The sequence below is a fragment of the Aotus nancymaae genome, unplaced genomic scaffold (assembly GCF_030222135.1).
Source record: "Aotus nancymaae isolate 86718 unplaced genomic scaffold, 86718_ANA_hifiasm-v0.15.2.pri h1tg000059l, whole genome shotgun sequence".
Lineage (NCBI taxonomy): Eukaryota > Metazoa > Chordata > Mammalia > Primates > Aotidae > Aotus > Aotus nancymaae.
This window is the reverse complement of record NW_026988473.1, coordinates 70112372-70133723: the sequence shown is the minus strand read 5'-3', so window position 1 is coordinate 70133723 and position 21352 is coordinate 70112372. Positions and strand designations below refer to the sequence as shown.

Genomic DNA, 21352 nt, shown 5'->3' with positions numbered 1-21352 from the left:
ACAGGTGCATGCCACCATGCCCGGCTAATTTTTATATTTTTAATAGAGACGGGCTTTCACCACGTTGGTCAGCTTGGTCTTGATCTCTTGACCTCATGAGCCACCCATCTCGGCCTCCCAAAGTGCTGGGATTACAGGCGTGAGCCACTGCACCTGGCCCCATCTACATTTTTTTAAATGATTTTATGTTGAGGCAGAATCTTGGAATGTTGCCAAGGCTGGTCTTGAGCTTCTGGCCTCAAAGGATCCTCCCGCCTCGGCCTCTAAAATTCTGGGATTACAGGCATGTGCCACCATGCCCAGCCTAGAATTATTCTTTTGAACTAATTCAGTCATATATGTCTAATTCTGAAATTGCCTCACCCAGTAAAAAATGTAATTGTAGATCTAAACTACTTTTTTGGACTAGACTACAAGATCCAAGATGGAAAATGAACTTTAATTCTAAGGCACAGATGTTTTTGCAAAAATGTTAGCTTTATTTTCATTTTCTCTGATAGGTTTTTGATGAAATAGGATATATTTCTTCTGACATAAAACTCTAGGCTTTTCTTCTTGTTCCCATGAAAAGGGGAAAAAAAGAAAAGAAAAAAAAATTCTAGGTAAAAACAGCTGAAAAGTTCATCAAGCCCACCTAAGAAATTCTAAGTATAGTTTGTTGGCATTTGTTTTTCCAGTATATTATTCTTTTGAAAGTAGAAAGTTACTCAAGTGACTCTGAAAATTAACTTTCAGGAACATTAACTTAGAGGATAGTTACAGCCTCTTATGGGGTGGGGAGCGGGGACAATCAGGAAGGTCAAAAGGAACACAGCCAGGAATCAGGAAGTACATGCCCAAAGGCCGCCGCTAAATAACCAAGGCAGGTGTTACGAAGTCCACACACTAAAGCTGGATGGAAGCGTCCTGTGACAGGGATTATGCCTATTTTGTTTACCACTATTATCTCAAGCACCTGGCAACAAGGTCTGACACATTGTTGTTCCTCAATAAATATTTGAAGAAGGAAGGGAGGGGAGGGGAGAGAATGAAGGAAGGGATGGAGGGAGGTAGGTTGGCTTTAGGGTATGAGAAAGGTATATAAGGTATGCATTAAGTCTTTATGGAATTATTCAACTTTTAACTTTCAAATTTTAATAATTCAGATTACACATATGATAGAAACACAGTTATCTTTTTGACAGCTGATACTGACTGTAGTTCTCCCAACCAGAGATCCTAAGTAACTTTGTCTTCTTTAGAAAACCACGTTTAATTTCTTAGGATCTGAAATATGAATAAAGGGCTTACAGCTCTGTGGTGTGGCTTTTATATAAATTTTTCTTATGTCACATCAGAGTTTTTCATTCCTGCCTCTTAGGTTACTGGGGTTTCAAATGGCCTTCAGCAAGACTCATTATTTTTCCACTTTGGCCCCTCCCTCTGCCAAAAGCACCTTGTGAAAAGCAGACTCCTCAAATCAGAAGGTAAGACAGCAGCACTGGCTATGCTTTGTCCTTTCACTTTTTTATTCCCAGAACAATAACCTTCATGGAAAATCCTACATAACAAAATTATTTACCAGGAGTATATACTTTGTTTTGTTTGAGTCCATGGATCTGCACTAGCTTCTCTGCCATGATAAACACAGGCCTCTGGATTAAGATAAATTTGTTGTTTCCCACCTCAAGCTTTTGTCTCATGAAAGTGAAAGTTCCAAATCCTGGAATCTGAACCCCCTGAAAGGAAAAAAAATAAACAAATAACAGAATTCACTGAAGGAGTGACGAAAAAATAATCCTTAATATTATTATCCAAAAAACCTGACAAGAAAGCTTAGGCCTTAAAAATCCAGTGATCTCTAGGACTCTATACAGCTATAGCATTTTATAATTCTAAATTTTCAAATAAGCTTAGAATAAAATGAAATACATTGGTCCATGATGACTTACAGACATCAGATCTCTCATCTCCGTATCATCAAAAGGTTAAAAAAAATCTATATGAATGCCATAGCATCTTTTAATCTTTAACCAAGATTACTCCTGTCCGAAATTGTGTGACATTTTACATTTTAATCATCTGCCATTACAGGAATTTAAGAGGGCATGAGAATCTTTGCTTCCTTATTCCCAGTTTTAGATTTTATGTCTGCCACTTAAAATCAGACAACCCAGCATCCAAATCATATGCTGCAATATAGTGATCCTGGCTGATGGGTAGAAGCAAATGTTTTTGGCTCTCAAACTGGGTTTCTGTCTCCCTGGAGATACCATACATCAAGGATTACAAACTCAAATGCCTACAGGAGCCAAAAAAGAAAGCAAGAGAGTGAAGGTAGCCAGCCAGGGAATGTGATGGCTACAGACTGCACACCCCATCTAAAGGGAAGAGAGCATCTTAAAATCCAAACGTGTCACCATGTAGCAATGGAAGACTAGTATTGTTAGATCTGATGATTTTTCAATGAAAATGAGGGAAAAAGTTCCAAAACATTATATAAATAGTCCCAAGTTTAAGTGTTGATAACAAATTCAAATTCTCAAACCAAACGAAATAAATTTGACGTATGAATTCTGCCCAAGAGCTCTCACAGTAGCACCTCTGAATGGGGTATAAAAGTTCCATAACTTCCCAGCTTCCCTCAATCTCATCCCCAAATCTCCATCCAGTTCTATGGCATCTAAACCCAAGACTTAACAGGAGGGAACAGTCCCGCCCTGGGCAAAGTTTCTCATTTTGGCAAGTCTTCTTATATTTCAGTTAAAATCTATTCCCTGCAAGAAGGCAAGACAAGAAGTGTTATATCCTTCTACAGCTATGCCAGGAACTATCAGATCACAGACAAACAGAACTCATCTAGTTTCTTCACATACACCCAGGCTGATCAGCACTACACTCTGTAACCCCAGAAGAGCAGAACTTACAAATTCATCACCTAAAAATAAAATTCATGTTTGTTAAATGCACTACCCGTAAGTCCAAAGCATGAGCATCAGAAAATCACAGGACTGAAAGTTAAACGGATAGCTCTGAAGTCTACTGCCCTGCCCTGCTCCCAGCAAAATTATACAAGACTATGGAAGAAAGATCCTCTAGAAGCTTACAATAAAATTAATAAAGAAATTTAATTTATTGATAAATTAACTAAATTAAATTAATAAATTAATAAATCTTACCTTGTGCAGTGTTAACTGCCGTTGCACAAATTCTGAAACATTCCCCCAGATAATAGAGACTTCTGAAATTCAGAAGTAAGCAGAAATAATTTAATTTGTATGAGCACCCATGTGATAGTATTTTAGTGCTAATAAATAAAAATGCAAATATGAAATGTGGAAGCAAATGACATTAATTTCTGATTAATTTAGAACTAACAAAGAACAAGGCCGTTCCCAAAAGTTAGTTCTCTTGGTAACTAAAGCTTACGCCCTTAAGTTTGGAAGACATGATTTAAAATAATAATAATAATAAATTTTTAAAGAAAATCTTTCTACAGCAAAGAGAACTGTGTCACATTCTTTTCTTTATTCTATAATTAGAGTTAATCAAGTATAACCCAGCCTTTTCTTAATTACCCATTCAGCAACCATTTATCAGGTATCTACTCTATGCCATTTGACTAATAAAAACGTTCAGTCTCATACCATTCCATAAAGGCCACTAAGGTATGAAAGACTGTTGTGTGTACATTAATTTTTCCTACACTTCTATTTTTGCTAAATTCTCAAGACTGCTTTTTTTTCTCATTTTTCACTGCTGAGTTACCAGCTGTCACTTGTGCTACTAGTACTCTGTGGGCTCCTGGACCAGACATAATTCATTGCTTCTTCTATGCTGTGTTCTGGAAATAACAAATATACTAATAGTATATCTAAAATAGATATGTATTTTTTGAGACAAGAGTCTCACTCTGTCACCCAGGGTGGAGTGCAGTGGCATAGTCTCAGCTGACCGAAACCTCTGCCTCCCAGGCTCAAGCAAGTCTCTTGTGTCAGCCTCTCTAGTAGCTAGGATTACAGGCGCCCACCACCATGCCTGGCTAATTATACTTTTAATACAGATGGAGTTTCGCCATGTTAGCCAGGCTGGTCTGGAACTCCTGACTTCAGGTGATCCAGCCACCTCAGCCTCCTAAAGTGCTGGGATCCACTTTAGGAGGCTGAAGTGAGCCACTGTGCCTGGCCTAAAATAATAATTTTTAAAAACACACTTTTGAGTAGTACAAGGAGCTTTACTTTGAATTAATGCATACACTTTGCACTATCAATTTTGAGTGAGTGGAGGAAGCCTTTTATGTTTATCTTCTTGTTCTGAACTGTATTCCAAAAAACTGTGGTAGAAAAATAGGTATTTGCCAATAACTGAAATGTTAATGTGTGATATGAACATATACTCTAGGTATGGCTAATATTTTGAAGTCTAGAAAATTATATCTGTGTTAACATTGCCATTCCAGACTTAACCATGTGTTTATCAAAGATACTTTCCAGTTAGGAACTCTTTGCAAATCAACAGTGTTAAGTTTTAATTCTCACAATAAAAAATCAAGAACAGTGACATTAACCAGCCTGTCATTTGGAGACACAGATGCAGTTGGTGACAAAAGGCCAATCCTTTTTCCCCTTTGGAAGCTGCTTGCTTTATTAGTTTATATTTTTTCTAACAATTTAAACCACTAACTAAAGCAGGGAGACAGCAGTCCTTTAATTATGATATATCAGAGTTATAAATATTTTTATTAATAGGCCAGGGAAGAGGCAGGTTTGGTGGATGAGAAGTAGCAATGACTCTTGTGAATATCTGGGAACAAGTTTGGTGATGGAAACTCACTCGCCCATTAATAAAATTAGGGCTGCATGCGGGCCTAAGATTAATAAGCATGAGGGCCAAGATTCTGCCCCTCACTAATCACTTTCTGTAATCAGGCATTTCCCTTACTCTGCCCATCCTACATTGTTCCCCACTCCTCCCCCACCCCCACAGCCCAAGGAATTCTACTACTGGCTGCTAAGAACTAAGAACCAGGGCTAACTGTATACTGAATTAAAATTTTCATCATGACCAAAAATTTCATTAATTCACGAATGCAAAATCTCAGTGTCCAGATGTACATGGAGAACTTTCAAAGTTATTAAGTCAAAATTGTTAAATTTATGACTCTAAAGTCTTTAACCTCTAAAAGCTCATATTTTAGGAAAACCAACTATACCAAAGAGGAAATTACTTCATTAGAGCCAGGAGAAAGTGTATAGTTTGCAACCAAACCCCAGTGAAAAGACTCAGCTGCGTTTAATTGAAAATTTGAGGATTTTGTCTTTCTTCATTTGGATGATGTGTTCAAGCCCACTGTATTGTTTTATTTCATAAAGCCTAATAGACAAGATTATATAAGAGCAGAACTAACTATTCTAAACTAAAATTTGCTGTTTCGCATTGAAGATAAAGGAAATTATGCATATCATTTGCCTTAGGAAGCTTCAGGCCCCTGCAATTCAGTCGGAATAGATTTGGAAATCTTACAGACTGTAATTTCTAAATTTGACTTTTTCTGAGATCCCAAAGAGTCAGAGAGGGTATCATTAAATCTCAAAATGAAAAATATCAAGTCTAAAAAGTAAATTGAAGAATATAGTACTTCTATATTTTAAGGGAAGCCACGGTTGTTATTTATTTCAATCAAACACTGAAATGCCAAGAATCACTATTATAAAGAACTAATCCCTAGACATATACTCTATATTCAGTTCAATCTTCATTTGACTTAAAATTCTTAACATTTCACGCACTCAAAAACCATATGTTTGAACACAGTGCCAAGTAACAGGAATACTGTATCTTATATATGATCATTATAGAAAAAAAAAAAAAGAACTACATGCCTGTTCTGTAAATTATATAATAATATATAGTTGAAAAAGACATTAATGTCAAAAACCAGATGTTTCCTGATGTTAAAAACTTACCTTCTAAAATCAAAATACTGATATACAGAATAGTATAGCTGAATAGTAAAGGATGATTTGAACAAAGAAACATATTCCCAGAGCATAATGCAATGGAAAAAGAGCAGTGTGCTGCGTGGAAGGCCCATAGCCTTCCTGCCTCCATGGACTCAAGTTTTACCCAGTTCACCTCTGTTAAATGATGACAGGGCCTTCTAAGCACTATAATTACATAATATTAAACTTTCCTAAGATATACAGAACCAGCAAGAATATACAATGATGAATATATACACCGATGAAAGTAAATTTATGTGTTCTGCTGAGTTTGAAGTTTATCTTCATCCTCTTTGCAATAGCTCATTTGTGAAAGTTAATAAATAGTAGTTTAACTTAAACTTCTGTCATTCTACCAGTAAAGCCCTTGCTGAAGTCACCAATGGTCTCTTTGTTAATACATTCAATGAATGTGTTTAATTTCACCTCTTCTGAGCCCTCAGCTGTGTCTGACACTGTTGATCAATCCCTCTCTTTAAGCACCTCTCCTTTTGGCTTTTATATTACGACTGTCATTTTGGTTTTCTCCTAACTGGCCATTTCTTCTTAGTCTCCTTTGCAGGCTTATCCTCCTCAACCCAACCACTAAGTGGGAGGGTCTTTCAAGGTACAGTCCTAGGCTGCTTCTCTTTTCACTCTATACTCTGTACTTCAGCAGTCACACCCACACTCAGGAAGATTCCAGAATGTTTATTTACAGACCCAGACTCCTTGCCACCTCCTCCTTGAGATTCTGGACCCATTTATCCAACTGCCTACTTAGACGTCTCACAAATGCCCTTCAACTTGCCCAAAACCATAATCTTTCTTCCCTTAAATCTTGTCTTTTATCCAGGATTTCACTCTCAATGAATGGCACCACTATCTATTCAGTTATATGAGCCAGGAACTCGAAAGTCATCCTTGAGACTTCTGTTATCCCTCACCCGAGTCATCCAGTCCATCACCATAATCTGTATATTTTTACCTCCCAAGTTGCCCTTCATTCATTGCATTCCTCTCCGTTTCTACTACTGCCAGTTTTAGACCAAGCTACCATTTGTTCTCATCAAGACTATTGCTGTAGGTACTCTTGACCCTTGTATTCATTCCCCACATGGCAACCAGAGTGATCTTTTCCAAATATAAATTGATCATATCATTCAACTTCTCCTTGACCTCCAGCTCAAAACAATTAATGGCTTTCCATCAGGTTTAACATAAGGGTCAACATCCTTAATATGACTTACAAGGCCCCGCATTACTTGACCCCTTCCTTTCTCTCTAGCCTACTTTAAGAATATACTCCCTCCTCACATCTACAGAGCAGCCAAATAACTGTCTTTCAGTCGCTCCATCACATCATACTTTTTTTTTTTAGACAGAGTCTTACTCTGTCACCAAGCTGGAGAGCAGTGGCATGATCTCGACTCACTGCAACCTCCGACTCCTTGGTTCAAACGATTCTCCTACCTCAGCCTTCTGAGAAGCTGGGATTACAGGCACGCATGACCATGCCCAGCTAATTTTTGTATTTTTAGTAGAGATGGGATTTCACCATGTTGGCCAGGATGGTCTCAATCTTCCTGACCTTGTGATCTGCCTGCTTCAGCCACCCAAAGTGCTGAGATTACAGGCAAGAGCCACTGTACCTGGCTACATCATACTCTTACCATAGAGTTTTTGCCTCTGTCATTCTCTTTGCCAAAATCATTTTCACTGCACCTTCACTCTCTACCTCTCTGATCCATTTCATTTACTTAATTTAAACTCATTCTTCACAACTCAGCTCAAATTATCCCTTCTTTAGCCATTCTTGGCACACACCCATCCTTATTCTCTATTAAAAATTCTCATTTGACTTCCAGTTCCTGGTTCTGTGTGTAAGGAAGTCACCACTCCATCCTAACAACTAAAAAGTTGACCAGACTGAAAAATCAACAATTCTTCTCGGACCCATAAGATAAAGGAGGATACAGGGCAAACTGCTACCCTAAAACTGGAGAGACAGAAGGGCAAATACCAGTAGGAATGGTTTCCTACAACAGACTCACATGCAGAAACAGCATCAAGAACCAATGCTAGGGTAAGAAAACCCAAACTTAATTGACAAATATCTGGAGGCTCAGTGTAGACAACACCAAGAGTTAAAACCTCCAGGGGACCAAGTCATGGAGGAGGGTCCCCACATAGTGTAAGGTTTACTTCCCAGAGCTCAGCTGGGTTCCCACAGTTAAATATCCAGGTAAATATGAGAGAAAAATCTCTTTGTGCTTCTGTTAGAGAAAGAAAAAAATACCATTTTTAAATATGCCAGAGCACTCTGTTGTTCTTAAGGACCTGCCCTCAGAAGAAACTAGTTCACCAGACCCTAACCTGCTGAGATACTACCAGAGCCTACCTGACCTGGGCAAAGGGAAATGACCAACTTGACTCCACGTTAGCCATTCTGTCCTTCCTAAGGAGAAAGGAAAAAACTGAGAAACATTTGTAACGTTCACAGTCCAGAGGCACAGGCTCACTAAAAGACTGAGACCTGATCATAGGACTATAGAATGCTTCCCCACTCCCCACACCGTACCCCTACATTACTAAAGGCCTATTTATAGCAGTTCCTTTTACCCAGTACATCACATCCAGCTATCAAGAAAAAATTACAAGGCATACTAAAAGGCAAAACATACAATGTGAGGAGGCAGAGTAACCATCAGAGCCAGACATGGCAGGGATGTTGGAACTATCACACTGGCAATTTAAAACAAGTATGGTTAATATACTAAGGATATAGTAGACAGCATGCAAGAACAGATGGACAACATAAGCAGAGAGATTGAAATCCTAAAACAGATCCAAAAATAAATGCTAGCAACTAAAAACACTGTAACAGAAATGAAGAATGCTTTTGATTGGCTTACTAATAGAATGGACACGACTTAGTAAATAATCTCTGAGCTTGAAGATGTGAAAAGGAAACTTGAAAAGGAAAGTGAACAAAGACTGGAAAAACAAACAAACAATATCCAAAAACTGCGAGGCAACTGCAGAAGGTGTGTACCCATAATGGGAATACCAGGAGAAAAAAAAAAAGAACCCCAAATCTAAAAACATATAGATTAAAGGTAGATGGATGGAGGAAAATCTACCAGGGTAATGCTAATCAAAAGAAACAAAAAAAGCAGGGGTAGCTATCTAAATTTTAGGCAGAACAGACTTCAAATCAAGGAGAGTTGTCAGAAATAAAGAGCATTACATAATCATAGAGGGGTCAGTTCTTCAAGAAGACATAACAATTTTTAATGTGTATGCACCTAAAAACAGTATGTCAAATTACAAGAGGCAAAAACTAATAGAACTGCAAGAAAAGATAAATGAATCCCTTATTATACTTGAAGGCTTCGGTACTCATCCATCAGAAATGAACAGATCCAGCAGGCAGAAAATCAGTAAAGGCATGGTTGAACTCAACAGCACCATCAAGTGAATGGATATAGTTTATACCTACAGACTAATTTATCCAACAACAGCAGAATGCACATTCTTCCCAAGCTCACATGTAACATTCACGAAGACTGACCATATTCTAGGGCGTAAAACACACCTTAACAAATAGAAAAGGATAGAAATCATACAATGCCTGCTCTCAGATTACAACAGGATTAAAGTAGAAATGACTAACAGAAAGATAAGTGGAAAATCCCAAAATACATGGAGACTGAATAATATGCTTCTAGATAACACATGGGTCAAGTTAGAGGACTGTCACTACCCAACTTCAAGACTTACAATAAGGTGAGTCATCAAGATAGTGTGGTATTGACAGAAGAATAGACAAATAGATTAATAGAACACATCAGAGAGCTCAGGAATAGACCTATATAAATGTAATCAACCTATCTTAGACAAAGAAGCAAAGGCAGTACAATGGAGCAGATAGTCTTTTAAACAAATGTTGCCAGAATAACTGGACATCCACATGCAAAAACAAAAAAAAATGAACTTAGACACAGACGTTACACCTTTCACAAAAATTAACTTAAAATGGATCATAGACCTAAATATAAAGTGCAAAACTATGAAACTCCTAGAAGATAACATAGGACAAAACGTAGATGTTCTTGGGTGTAGCAATGACTTTTTAGATGTAACACCAAAGTAATAATCCAAGCAAGAAATAATAAGATGGACTTCATTAAAATTTAAAACTTCTGCTCTGTGAAAAACAGTGTCAATAGAATGAGAAGACAAGCCACAGACTGGGGAAAAAATATTTGCATAAGACACTGTCATGCAAAATATACAAATAACTCTTAAAACTCAACACTAAAAAAAGAAAAACTCAATTTAAAAATGAGCCAAAGCACTTAATAGATATCTCATCAAAAAAAAAAAAACAAACAAACATATGAAAAGGTGCTCCACATTATATATCATCAATGCATATTAAAACAATCAAATACCAATGCACACATCTATTAGAATGACGAAAATCTAAAATACTGACAACAACAAATCTTGACAATAACATGGAGCAACAAGAATTCTCATTCATTGCTCTTGGGAATGCATGGTACAGCCCCTTTGGAAGACAGTCTGGCAGTTTCTCACAAAACTAAACATCCTCTTACCATACAATCTAGCAATTATGTCCCTGGATATTTACCCAAGTGAATTAAAACTTTATATCCAGTTTTTTTAGAACTGCACACAGATATTTAAAGCAGCTTTATTCATAATTGCCGAAAGCAACCAAGACGTTTTTCAGTGAGTAAATAGATTTAAAAAAAAAAAAAAACCTGTGGTACATCAAAAAAAAAAAAAATAGAATATCCAAGGACTGCAAGGCAACTACAGAAGGTATGTGGTACATCTTGATAATGGAATATTATTCAGAGCTAAAAAGAAATGAGCTCTCAAGCCACAATGCATATTGCTAAGTGAAAGAAGCCAATCTGAAAAGCCTTATGATTCCGACTATGGAACTGGCAAAACTATGGAGACATCGAAAGATCACTGGTTGTCAGCTTTGGGATCAGGGATAGGGGTGAATAGGCAGAACAGAGGGGAGTGAAAATACTCTGTATGACTATAATGATAGATACATGTTTACTGCTAAGCATCTTGAATGACTATATATAAATTTACAAATATAGCAAATGTTTTTTAAATTCATAAAACCATTATCTTCAGTGCTTCTTTCAGAATGATTTTGAAAGGAAAAGATAGGAGTGATGCAGGGGAAGAGAAAGAAGAAGCATCTGTTCCTGTTTATTTCCTGTGGTCATTTAGTTAAAGCCTAAGCAACATCTCAAAGTTATAATGGCTTGATCATAATAAGAGCTTGCATTTTTGCAGCACCTTTCTTCCAAGGTGCTCCTGTGGTTTGCAGACAGATCTGAGCCTCACTTTGGGGTGATTCTTCTACAAACGATGCTAAAAACAGATCTTGTCTTGCTACTAACCAAACCTAATGAGTTTTCTCTGAAAAGGTGCCAAGTCCCCTTCCAAAGTACTTACCCTGTATCTTTTTATGATCATCTCATTTCCTTAATGCAGCTGCACAATGTCAAAGGCAACAAAAGCAACTGTCTTTGCATGAACTCTCAAAAGGAGCCATTTAGGGTCTCTGCACTTCTTTTATCTAGGTAGGCAAAAGGGTTGTGATCCATCCCAGTGGGTGGGGTGGGAGTGGTTGTTTTTACCTAACCTTTATTGAGCGCTTACTTTGGGCTAGTCCCTGAACTAAGCGCTGTCTATGCATCACCTAGTTTAATCAAAACTAGAAAAATGTCTCTGGGTGACCAACGTGGGCCTGTTGTGATTACCAGCTTGTTGTCAAGGAAACTTAGCCACTGCAGGCCAGGCTGAGACAGGGAATAGAAAAGTGGATCTCCTTGCCTCCCCAACAAGCAGATGAAGGTTCAATCCCCGGGGCCACCCCTCTCCCCGCTACCCAACACACTTAACGCTTACCCTCCTGGCTCAGCGAGGGCAGCGTGGGCAGCACCTGCTTGCCCAGGTCCTGCAGGGCAGGGACGATCATGTCCAACATCTCCAATTTCCAGTTGACTCCATACTGAATCCTCGATGGGTCTCTTCTTTCTTATATGGAGTGTGTACAAAATGATTTTCCCACCCTCCAGCCCCTTCTCCACGGAGCTTTGGATGTGCCTTAAAAAATAAGAATGACGAAAATCTTGAATTTGTTGACTCCTTCTCTTCTTTCTTAAATAAAAAACATTCCTTCTCCCTGTCCCTCCCCACTGCTCTGGCTCTTGGGCAGCTCCCTCCGTAGGAGCCGCCGGAACTGCTGTCCTGCACTGAGTGTACAGACCCGAGCCCTCTGAGACCCGGTGAGGGGTGAGCTGCAGCCTCGAGGAGGGGAGTAGGACCAGGAAGAATAGGCCCGGCAGAGAGAAGGGCGGGGCGGGGCGCGTCGCTGGGACGCGAGAAAGGCTCACTCGGTTGCTAAGGCGTCAGGCTGGGATTCGACCTCACCCCTTTAGATGGGCAGCTTCCAGGTTGCCCAGGTGATTCGGGCGCTCGAGGCAGCGAGGTTGTTGGTAACTGAAAAAAAAAATAGTTTTTTACTTCTGTGACCCTGGGCAGCGAAGAAAAGTAGTTAGAGTGGTGGTTTTTGTACCTTGGACAAATCGAGGAATGCCTTTTGCCCAGAGAGATGGGTATTTGAGTCCCCAAATCTTTTGAGAGTTTTGAGTTTGAGCTGGAGTTTGTTTCTTGGTTTGCTTTTCCCTGGGCTCTCTTCCTAGGAAATGGAGGGCTGGAGAAGTGGGGAGGAGGGAATTGACTTTTTTTAATTACTGTCATTTCCTCCTCGTTTCTACCTGTCACCAGTCTCATCCTGAAGAATTTTGTGTATGTTCTCTCCTCTGCTGTTAATTATCACAAGCTGAACATCCCTATGCAAATCCCATCCAGGTCAAGAAATAGAATGCTAGCACATTCCACAGATCAGCGCCTCATTTCCCCTCCAGTCATTAGCCCACACATACTGCAGGTTCCTTTTGCCTTTTGAATCTTTAGAATCATATAGCATGTATTCTTTTGTGTCTGGCTCTATTCAAATTCACATCATTTCTTCATTTACACGGTTGCATATTATTCCTTTCTATGAGTATTGCACAATTTATGCATTCCAGTGTTCAAGGGCATTTGAGTTGCTTCCCTTTGAGGCTACTGGGAATAATGCTGCTGCAAACATCTTCACAGAACACTTTTGACAGATGTATATACTCATTTCTGATGTGTATATAACTAGGAGTAGATTCATGGGTCATGAGAAATGCATCTGATCAATTCTAATAGATAATTTAGCTATTTTTAGTGGCAATATTGGCATTATTGTTCCATATTAAGATAATTAATTTATAAAAATACTGTTTTACAGTACATTAGATTTTGAATTATAGTGATGATACTTTTAATCTCTAGAAAAGCTGTCTTCGGTTCCAGAAGATGGTTGTGGATGCTAATTATTAGTGAATTTTAGATGGCAAAAGGAAGCTCTAAAAAGGATAAGGACAAAGACTTTTCTTCCAAGGTCTTATTTTCCTTCTGCCAAATGTCTCTTGACAAAAGAGGCTGTATAGATACATGTAACCCTGTGTTCACTAGAAACTTCTAATGAGCTATAAATATATATATTGAAAATACATACTTTTCGGTTTCTAACAAAACTCAGGCAAACCATGCACTTCCACTGCTACAGATTTATTCCTTGTATATATTGGCATGATACATACAAAGATATATGTATATGCAACATTGTTTGTAATGCTAATTCTTAGAATTGGCCTAAGATGACCATCATAGGGAATTGGTTAAATTGTGAATACGTACATTGAAATACATTTTCAACAGTTTATGTGCTGATGTTGAAAAAGTTTCAAATTACAGTAAGTGAAAACCAGTATCAGAATAGTATGTATATATAATGTAATCCTGTTTCCTTCAATATATAAGTATGCATACATATTCATATATATTTTTGTAAACATATGGGATATTTGAGGAAAGATACACACACAAAAATTAGCAGTGGTATTTTTAGATCCTGCAAAATTGTGTATGGAGGAGGAGGTGGCATTCCAATAACTTTTACCTTCACTTTTCTCCTTTTTTTTTTTTTTTTTTTTTTTTTTTTTTTTTTTTTTTTTTTTTTTTTTTTTTTTTTTTTTTGAGACGGAGTCTCGCTCTTGTTACCCAGGCTGGAGTGCAATGGCGCGATCTCGGCTCACCGCAACCTCCGCCTCCTGGGTTCAGGCAATTCTCCTGCCTCAGCCTCCTGAGTAGCTGGGATTACAGGCACGCGCCACCGTGCCCAGCTAATTTTTTTTTTGTATTAATAGAGACGGGGTTTCACAATGTTGACCAGGATGGTCTCGATCTCTCGACCTCGTGATCCACCCGCCTCGGCCTCCCAAAGTGCTGGGATTACAGGCTTGAGCCACCGCGCCCGGCCCACTTTTCTCCTTTATTTACTGTTTACCAAGAGCATAAATTACTTTATAACATTTCAGGTAATTTACCAAAGAGGAAGAGAGTGTAGTAATTTATGTAAACACCGAAGGAAACAAACAGGGCCAAAATTTTCCCAAGTATTTCAATGTACATTTACTTTTTTGCAAGCTCCAACTTGCCTTGCAAAACCCACATTGAATGGGCAATCCTTTTTACCCAAGCCCCAAGGCACACATGATATTAAGTGGCTTATATTAAAGGCAACTCGGAAGGCTATTGAAAAAGAAAACACACACACACACACACACAAAAAAAAAACAAAATAAAAAAAAAAAAACTGCTAAAAAAAATACTCATTACACAACACCAGAATAGAAATTTGCAATAAATAATTTAACCCACATCTATTGAGTATCTAATTTGTGCCAAGCACTTTGCTAGTTGCTAAAAGGAATACAGACACTTACCAGAAAATCCCTACACATGAGAAGCTCACAATTCATTTTTCATCATTTTAACAAATATTTAATGCAGGAGGTTCTGAAATCAGGATTGGGTTTCAAAGTCAAAGTGTAAATTGAAAATTAGAGGCCAGGTGTAGTGGCTCACACCTGTAATCCCAGCACTTTGGGAGGCTCAGGCGGGCGGATCACAAGGTCAGGAGTTCGAGACCATCCTGGCCAACGTGGTGAAATCCCGTCTCTACTAAAAATGCAAAAATTAGCCAGGTGTGGTGGCAGGTGCCTGTAATCCCAGCTACTTGGGAGGCCAAGGCAGGAAAATCACTTGGAACCAGGAGGTGGAGGTTACAATGAACCAAGATCGTCCCCTTACACTTCAGCCTGGTGACAGAGCGAGACTCTGTCTAAAAAAAAAAAAAAGAAAAGAAAATTGGATGTAGGAAAACTACTCTAGAAATCCCTTCTTAGGAAGGGACCATGTCAGACAGCCACATAGGCCATTTCTCAGTTTATAGACCCAGTGCAAACAGTTTCTTCCCTCACACTGGAGCAGATAACTTTCTTCAGGAGAGATGTAATGAAACAGTTGACTAGAGTTTAGGAAAGCAGTCTTATTTTAAAAATTCAACCAAATAGTAGAATTGTATGTACTCAGCACTGTGCCATGCTTACACTATGAAATGCACTCATGAACTGAGACAGACTGAAAATATAGCACATGTATATCTTCAGTCCCTTGCTTACTCAAGGATTTACCCAGAAACAGACTTGCGGTAGCGTCATAGAGTGTCAACTTAGCTAAGATAGAACTACATTTTCCAGAATTCCCTTTCCTATATGATTCTAGGTTAGGGTTAGTCAAAATAGAATGTGTATGAGATTTGGAAGGCAGAAGTAAAGCAGCAGCCATTTGATCTGAAGTCCTGAAGGTCATCGTAGGGCCAGGCATTAATCTGCCAGCTCACCGTGTGGCCAGCAGCCTGGCCTGCAGCTCTGTAGCTCTGCATCTCCTACCAGATCTCCTCATTTGCTTCTCTGAATCTTAGACCAGGTACATGCGCAGCAGTGTTGCCAAACGCATCATCTCATCCTCTAAGACACTCACATCACTGAGGTTGGATGCAAGGAAAGATGTAGTTGCAGTTTGTCCTCACAGGATCTAGTTTGCTGTGTTTAACGGCCCAATGGGTTCTTCTTGCCCACTGTCCAAATGAAGCCAATTTATCAAGATGGGGGAATTGTAATAGGGAAAGAGTTTAACACAGGTTGGGCTGGCTACATGGAAGGCTAGAGTTTTATTATTACTCAAATCAGCCTCCTTGAAAATTCAGAGGCTAGGGTTTTTTAGTTTGGTGGGAAAGGAGCTAGGGGTGGGGAATGCTGATTGGTTGGGTCGGGGATGAAGTCATAGGAAGTTGAAGCTGTCCTCTTGTGATGAGTTTGTTTCTAGTGGAGGCCATAAGACCAGATGAGCCAATTTTTTTGGTCTGGAATGTGTCACTAATCCATCAGAATGCAGGATCAGAAAAATTGGCTCAAACACCAATCTTTTTTACAATAGTAATATTATCTATAGGAGCAATTGGGGAGGTTAGCAGTCTTGTGGCCTCTGGCTGCATGACTCCTAGGCCATGGTTTCTGAGCTTGTGGCTTATTTGTTGGTTTTACAAAGGCCATCTGGTCTCCATGCAAGGAGGGAATTTGTTTCAGGGAGGGGCTGTTATCATCTTTGTTTCAAAGTTAAGCTATAAATTCCTCCCAAAGTTAGTTCAGCCTATACCCGGGATGAACAAGGGCAGCTTGGATATTAGAAGCAAGATGGAGTTCGTTAGGACAGATTTCTTTTACTGCCATAATTTTCCCATGTCAGATTTTTCTCACTGTCGTAATTTTTGCAAAGGCGATTTCATTTGTGGGTTCCAGATTGTTCTCCCCAGTTCTAATCTTTACTTATTCTTCCCCAGTTCATGACCATCTTTTCTTCCTATTGGCCTTGCCAGCTTTAGGCCCTACACCAGACACAGAGGCCAACACCAGACAGAGATGAGTTAACCAACTCTTAGAACTATGTAAGAGCCCAGTGTTCGTAATAAATTTTATATTTTCTATCACTCTTACAGGTTCTGCTTCTCTGATTGAACCTGAATGATACAAAACTGGTAGTTAAAACTGAAGTATTTCAATTTAAAGTATTCTCTTTAAGTTTTACTTAGACTTGAATCACATAAATTATGAGTTTGTACAACTGCAACTGTATTGTAAAGATTTGTTACCTTTAGTCTATTTTGTGTTGTTATAAAGGACTACCTGAGAAACAGTAATTTATAAAGAAAACAGATGTCTTTGGTTCACAATTCAGGGTGGCTAGAAGGTTCAAGATTGGGTATCTGCATCTGGTGAGGGCCTCAGGCTGCTTCCACTCATGGCAAAAGGCCAAGGCAAAGGGGAGCCAGCTATGCAGAGATCACTTGGTGACCGAGGAAACAAAAGACAGGTAGGGGAGGTGCCAGGCTCTTTTTAACGGCCAGCTCTAAGGAATTAATTGTGTGAGCACCTACTCCCTACCTAGGGAGGTCATAAATCTATTCATGGGTTTCATCCCCATGACCAAAACACCTCCCATTAAGCCCCATCTCCAACATTGGGGATCAAATTTCAACATGAGGTTTGGAGGGGACAAATACCCAACCGTAGCATATGTTAAATATCATGTTTGAGGTATGAAGATAGTGTCATGTGAGTTCAGGGGGAGGAATATTACATCTCTATTAGGCCATTCTTGCATTGCTATAAAGAAATACCTGAGATTGGGTAATTTGTTTTAAAAAGAGGTTTAATTGGCTCATGGTTCTGCAGGCTGTACAAGCATGGTGCTGGCATCTGCCCAACCTCTGGGAAAGCCTCAGTGAGCTTTTACTCATAGTGTAGGCTCATCACCTGGCGAAAGCGGGAGCAAGAGAGAGAGTGGATGGGGGAAGGTACCACACACTTAAACAACCAGATCTCGCAAAAACTCATTCACTATCATGAGGACAGCAGCAATCTATAAGGGATCTGCCCTCATGATCCAGACACCCCTGCTAGGCCCCACCTGCAACATGGAGATTACAATTCAACATTAGATTTGGTGGGGACAAATATTCAAACTATATCAACTTCTAACTGGTGTGATTGGCCTGAATGCTAAACAAAGAAGCTTGAACTTTATTTGGAAGGTATAGATAGTTCCTTAAGGCCTTGAATAAGAGGATGACCTAATCACTACTATATTCTTCTGTATTATATTGAAAAGAAGTTTGAATTTCATTATATAAGTAATCCGTATATCAGATAACAACTAATCAGAGAAATTTCTCAGAGAGATGCGGGAAGGCTACCAAATAACTGAAAAGATAACCACAGGGAGGCTGGCTACAAAATGATTAATGTGATTGAATGACAGCTATTTAGATGCTTTTGACAGATGAAACTGCAAAGATGCATTCATTTTCTTACAACACAAATGAAGAAAAGTAAATTAGCTAAGGTGATAAATGAGATTATCTTGACATTAAGCTGTGGAATGATCTCCCAAAGAAAAAATATAGAAAACTCATCAAGTCAGACTATTTGAAAATAGACCATTTCAAGTAGGAGTTAACACAACACACTATCACTATTCTACCTGGACTCTTTGCAGAATAAAAGCCATACAATAGGGCTTTTTCATGTTTAATAGATGTTGTCAATGAATAATAAATATGATAATGATACCCATGTATATAACATTATCTATTTAGAAATAGAAGAGAAAGTTAATATTTAAGCTATACTCATCTGACCTACCCCTCTTATAAACATTTTGTACCTTTTTTCCATTTCACATAAGCTAAAGTGAAGAATTTGGCATTTGGAGATCTGATCTCAAGTCTAGTATTAACATAAATAGGTTTGTGTTTATAACCGAATAAAATATTAATATTTCTGAGCCTTGTTTGTTGTTAAAGTAAGAATAATGACTATAAATGTTAATAGTATATCCCAATAAACTTAAAGAAATAATGGTAAAAGTAAAAATTTTTGGCTTCCAAAAATTCTAAGCCTGCAGGTATTTGCCCCATTTTACCATAAGTTTATACGACTTTAAATAGGCAAAACCCAATGTATAGTCTATAAACAAAAGAATGCCTCTTGACTATTTTTTAAAATGGAGAATACTGATAAATAAATATATTTGTAAAAATTGTAAAATAAGTTATTTTAGGCAATATATGATAAGTTGGTCAGCCAATTCACTTCATGCAATATACAAAAATTAAAGTAGATCATAAACCTAAATCTAAAAGTAAAAGATATAAAACTTATAGAATAAAACATAAAATAAAAATATTGTGGTCTTGAGGTTAAGCAAATATTAAAGACACAAAGCATGAATCATAAAAGTTAAAAACTTGAGCTGGGCGCGGTGGCCCATGCCTGTAATCCTAGCACTTTGGGAGGCCGAGGCGGGTGGATCACGAGGTCAAGAGATCGAGACCATCCTGGTCAACATGGTGAAACCCCGTCTCTACTAAAAATACAAAAAATTAGCTGGGCATGGTGGCGCATGCCTGTAATCCCAGCTACTCAGGAGGCTGAGGCAGGAGAATTGCTTGAACCCAGGAGGCGGAGGTTGCGGTGAGCCGAGATCGCGCCGTTGCACTCCAGCCTGGGTAACAAGAGCGAAACTCTGTCTCACAAAAAAAAAAAAAAAAAAAAAGTTAAAAACTTCGTAAGTTAGACTTTATCAAAATTCAAAATTTTTGCCCTTTAAAGGCACCATTAAGAAATGAAAAGGAAAGTCACAGAATAGTAGAAAATATTCACACTACAAATACCTGACAACTGTTATACAAAATGTTTTTTTAAAATCTCCCAAAGCTCAATAATAAGATAATTCAGTTTCTTTAACGGACAAATATTTGAACATACATTTTACAAAAGCAGACATACAAATGGCCAGGAAGCAGATGGAAAGGTTTTCAACATGATTAGTCATTAGGAAAACATATATTAAAACTACAGTGAGACACCACTTCATTAGCATGGCCACAGTTAAAAAGACTGATAATACCAAATGTTAGTGAAGATGTGGAACAATTGGAGTTTATACTCTAAAGGTGTTAATGTAACTCTAAAGGTACTCTAAAGGTAGTTAAATGTAGTTCAAAAAACTGGCAGTTTCTTATAAAGTTAAACATACACTTATCATATGACCAGCCATTCCAGTTCTATGCATTCAACCTGTAGATAAAAAAAAAAGGGTTCACACAAAGTGTTAAACACAAATCTTCATACCCAAAGTGTTAAACGCAAATCTTCATAGTGGCCTTATTCACAATAACCAAAAATGTAAAACAGCCCATGTGTCCATCAAATGGAAAATGGATAAACAAGTAGTAGTACCTCAACACAAAGTAATACTACTTAGTAATAAAAAGGAATGAACTACTGACATAGGTAATAGCATGGATGAACCTCAAAATCATCATGCTGATAGAAACAAGACACAAACAATATATACTGTGTGATTTCATTTATATAAATTCTAGAAAATGCAAACTAAATTATAGTGAGTCCAGCAAATCAGTGATTGGCTGGGGCCAGGATCAGAAGGAGAAATGAACTGCAAAGGGGAAATGGGAAATATTTGGGGGGTAATGGGTATATTCTGTATCATGAGTGTGGCAGTGATTTCACAGGAGTCTACAGCTATCAAAATTCATCCAAATGTGCACTCTAAATGGGTGCAGTTTATTGTATATATCTTGATGAGGATTTTTCTTTAAAAGAAGCAACACAGAATTCTAGGAGTGCAAACTTAAATAAAATTTAGTTAATTCATAAGCTGACTAAAAAGTAAAGAACTTACTTGAGGATTTTGACAGTAGACAGAAAACAACATATATCCAGACAAATGAACTTAATGAAATTATCCAAATTGCACCTCAAAAAGGAAAAAGGTAAAAAGAACCTCACACAGTAAGAAATGTGAAATATATGAAGTTCTAGGAAGAGAAGAAAGAATAGGAAAGAAGTAATCATTTGAGAAAAATGGCTGATAACTTTCCAAATTGATGAAAGGTGTTAATAAAATCTTCAAGATGCTTAGCAAGCCCCAAATAGGATAAATACAATGGAAATGACATGTAGGTACATAAAAGTCAAACTTATTAAACCAAATATTAAAAAGACAATCGTAAAAGCAACTAGAGAATAAAGACAATCACAAGAAATCCACTGACATCATAATTAAGGCATCCAAGTACAAGACTATACGTAATGATAACTTTCACGTGCTGAAAGAAAAAACTGCCAAACTTGTATTCTATACTCAGAAAAAATATTTTTCAAAGTCAAGAAAAAAGTTTCAAAAATTTCTCAGGTAGGCCAGGCACAGTGGCTCACACCTGTAATCCCAGCACTTTGGGAAGC

The 21352-nt window shown here is 38.1% G+C and overlaps 1 protein-coding gene across 1 annotated transcript in view; it reads right to left on the bottom strand.

Annotated features, from left to right (window-relative positions):
- Positions 1-21352, bottom strand: part of CCDC81 (coiled-coil domain containing 81) — a 70196-nt gene that overhangs the window by 33252 nt on the left and 15592 nt on the right. Inside the window, 4 exon segments of the mRNA XM_012469476.2 lie at positions 1562-1718; positions 3159-3220; positions 11931-12128; positions 12419-12524. Of these exon segments, the coding sequence (XP_012324899.2) occupies positions 1562-1718; positions 3159-3220; positions 11931-12009 (298 nt within the window). The 5' untranslated portion in view covers positions 12010-12128; positions 12419-12524.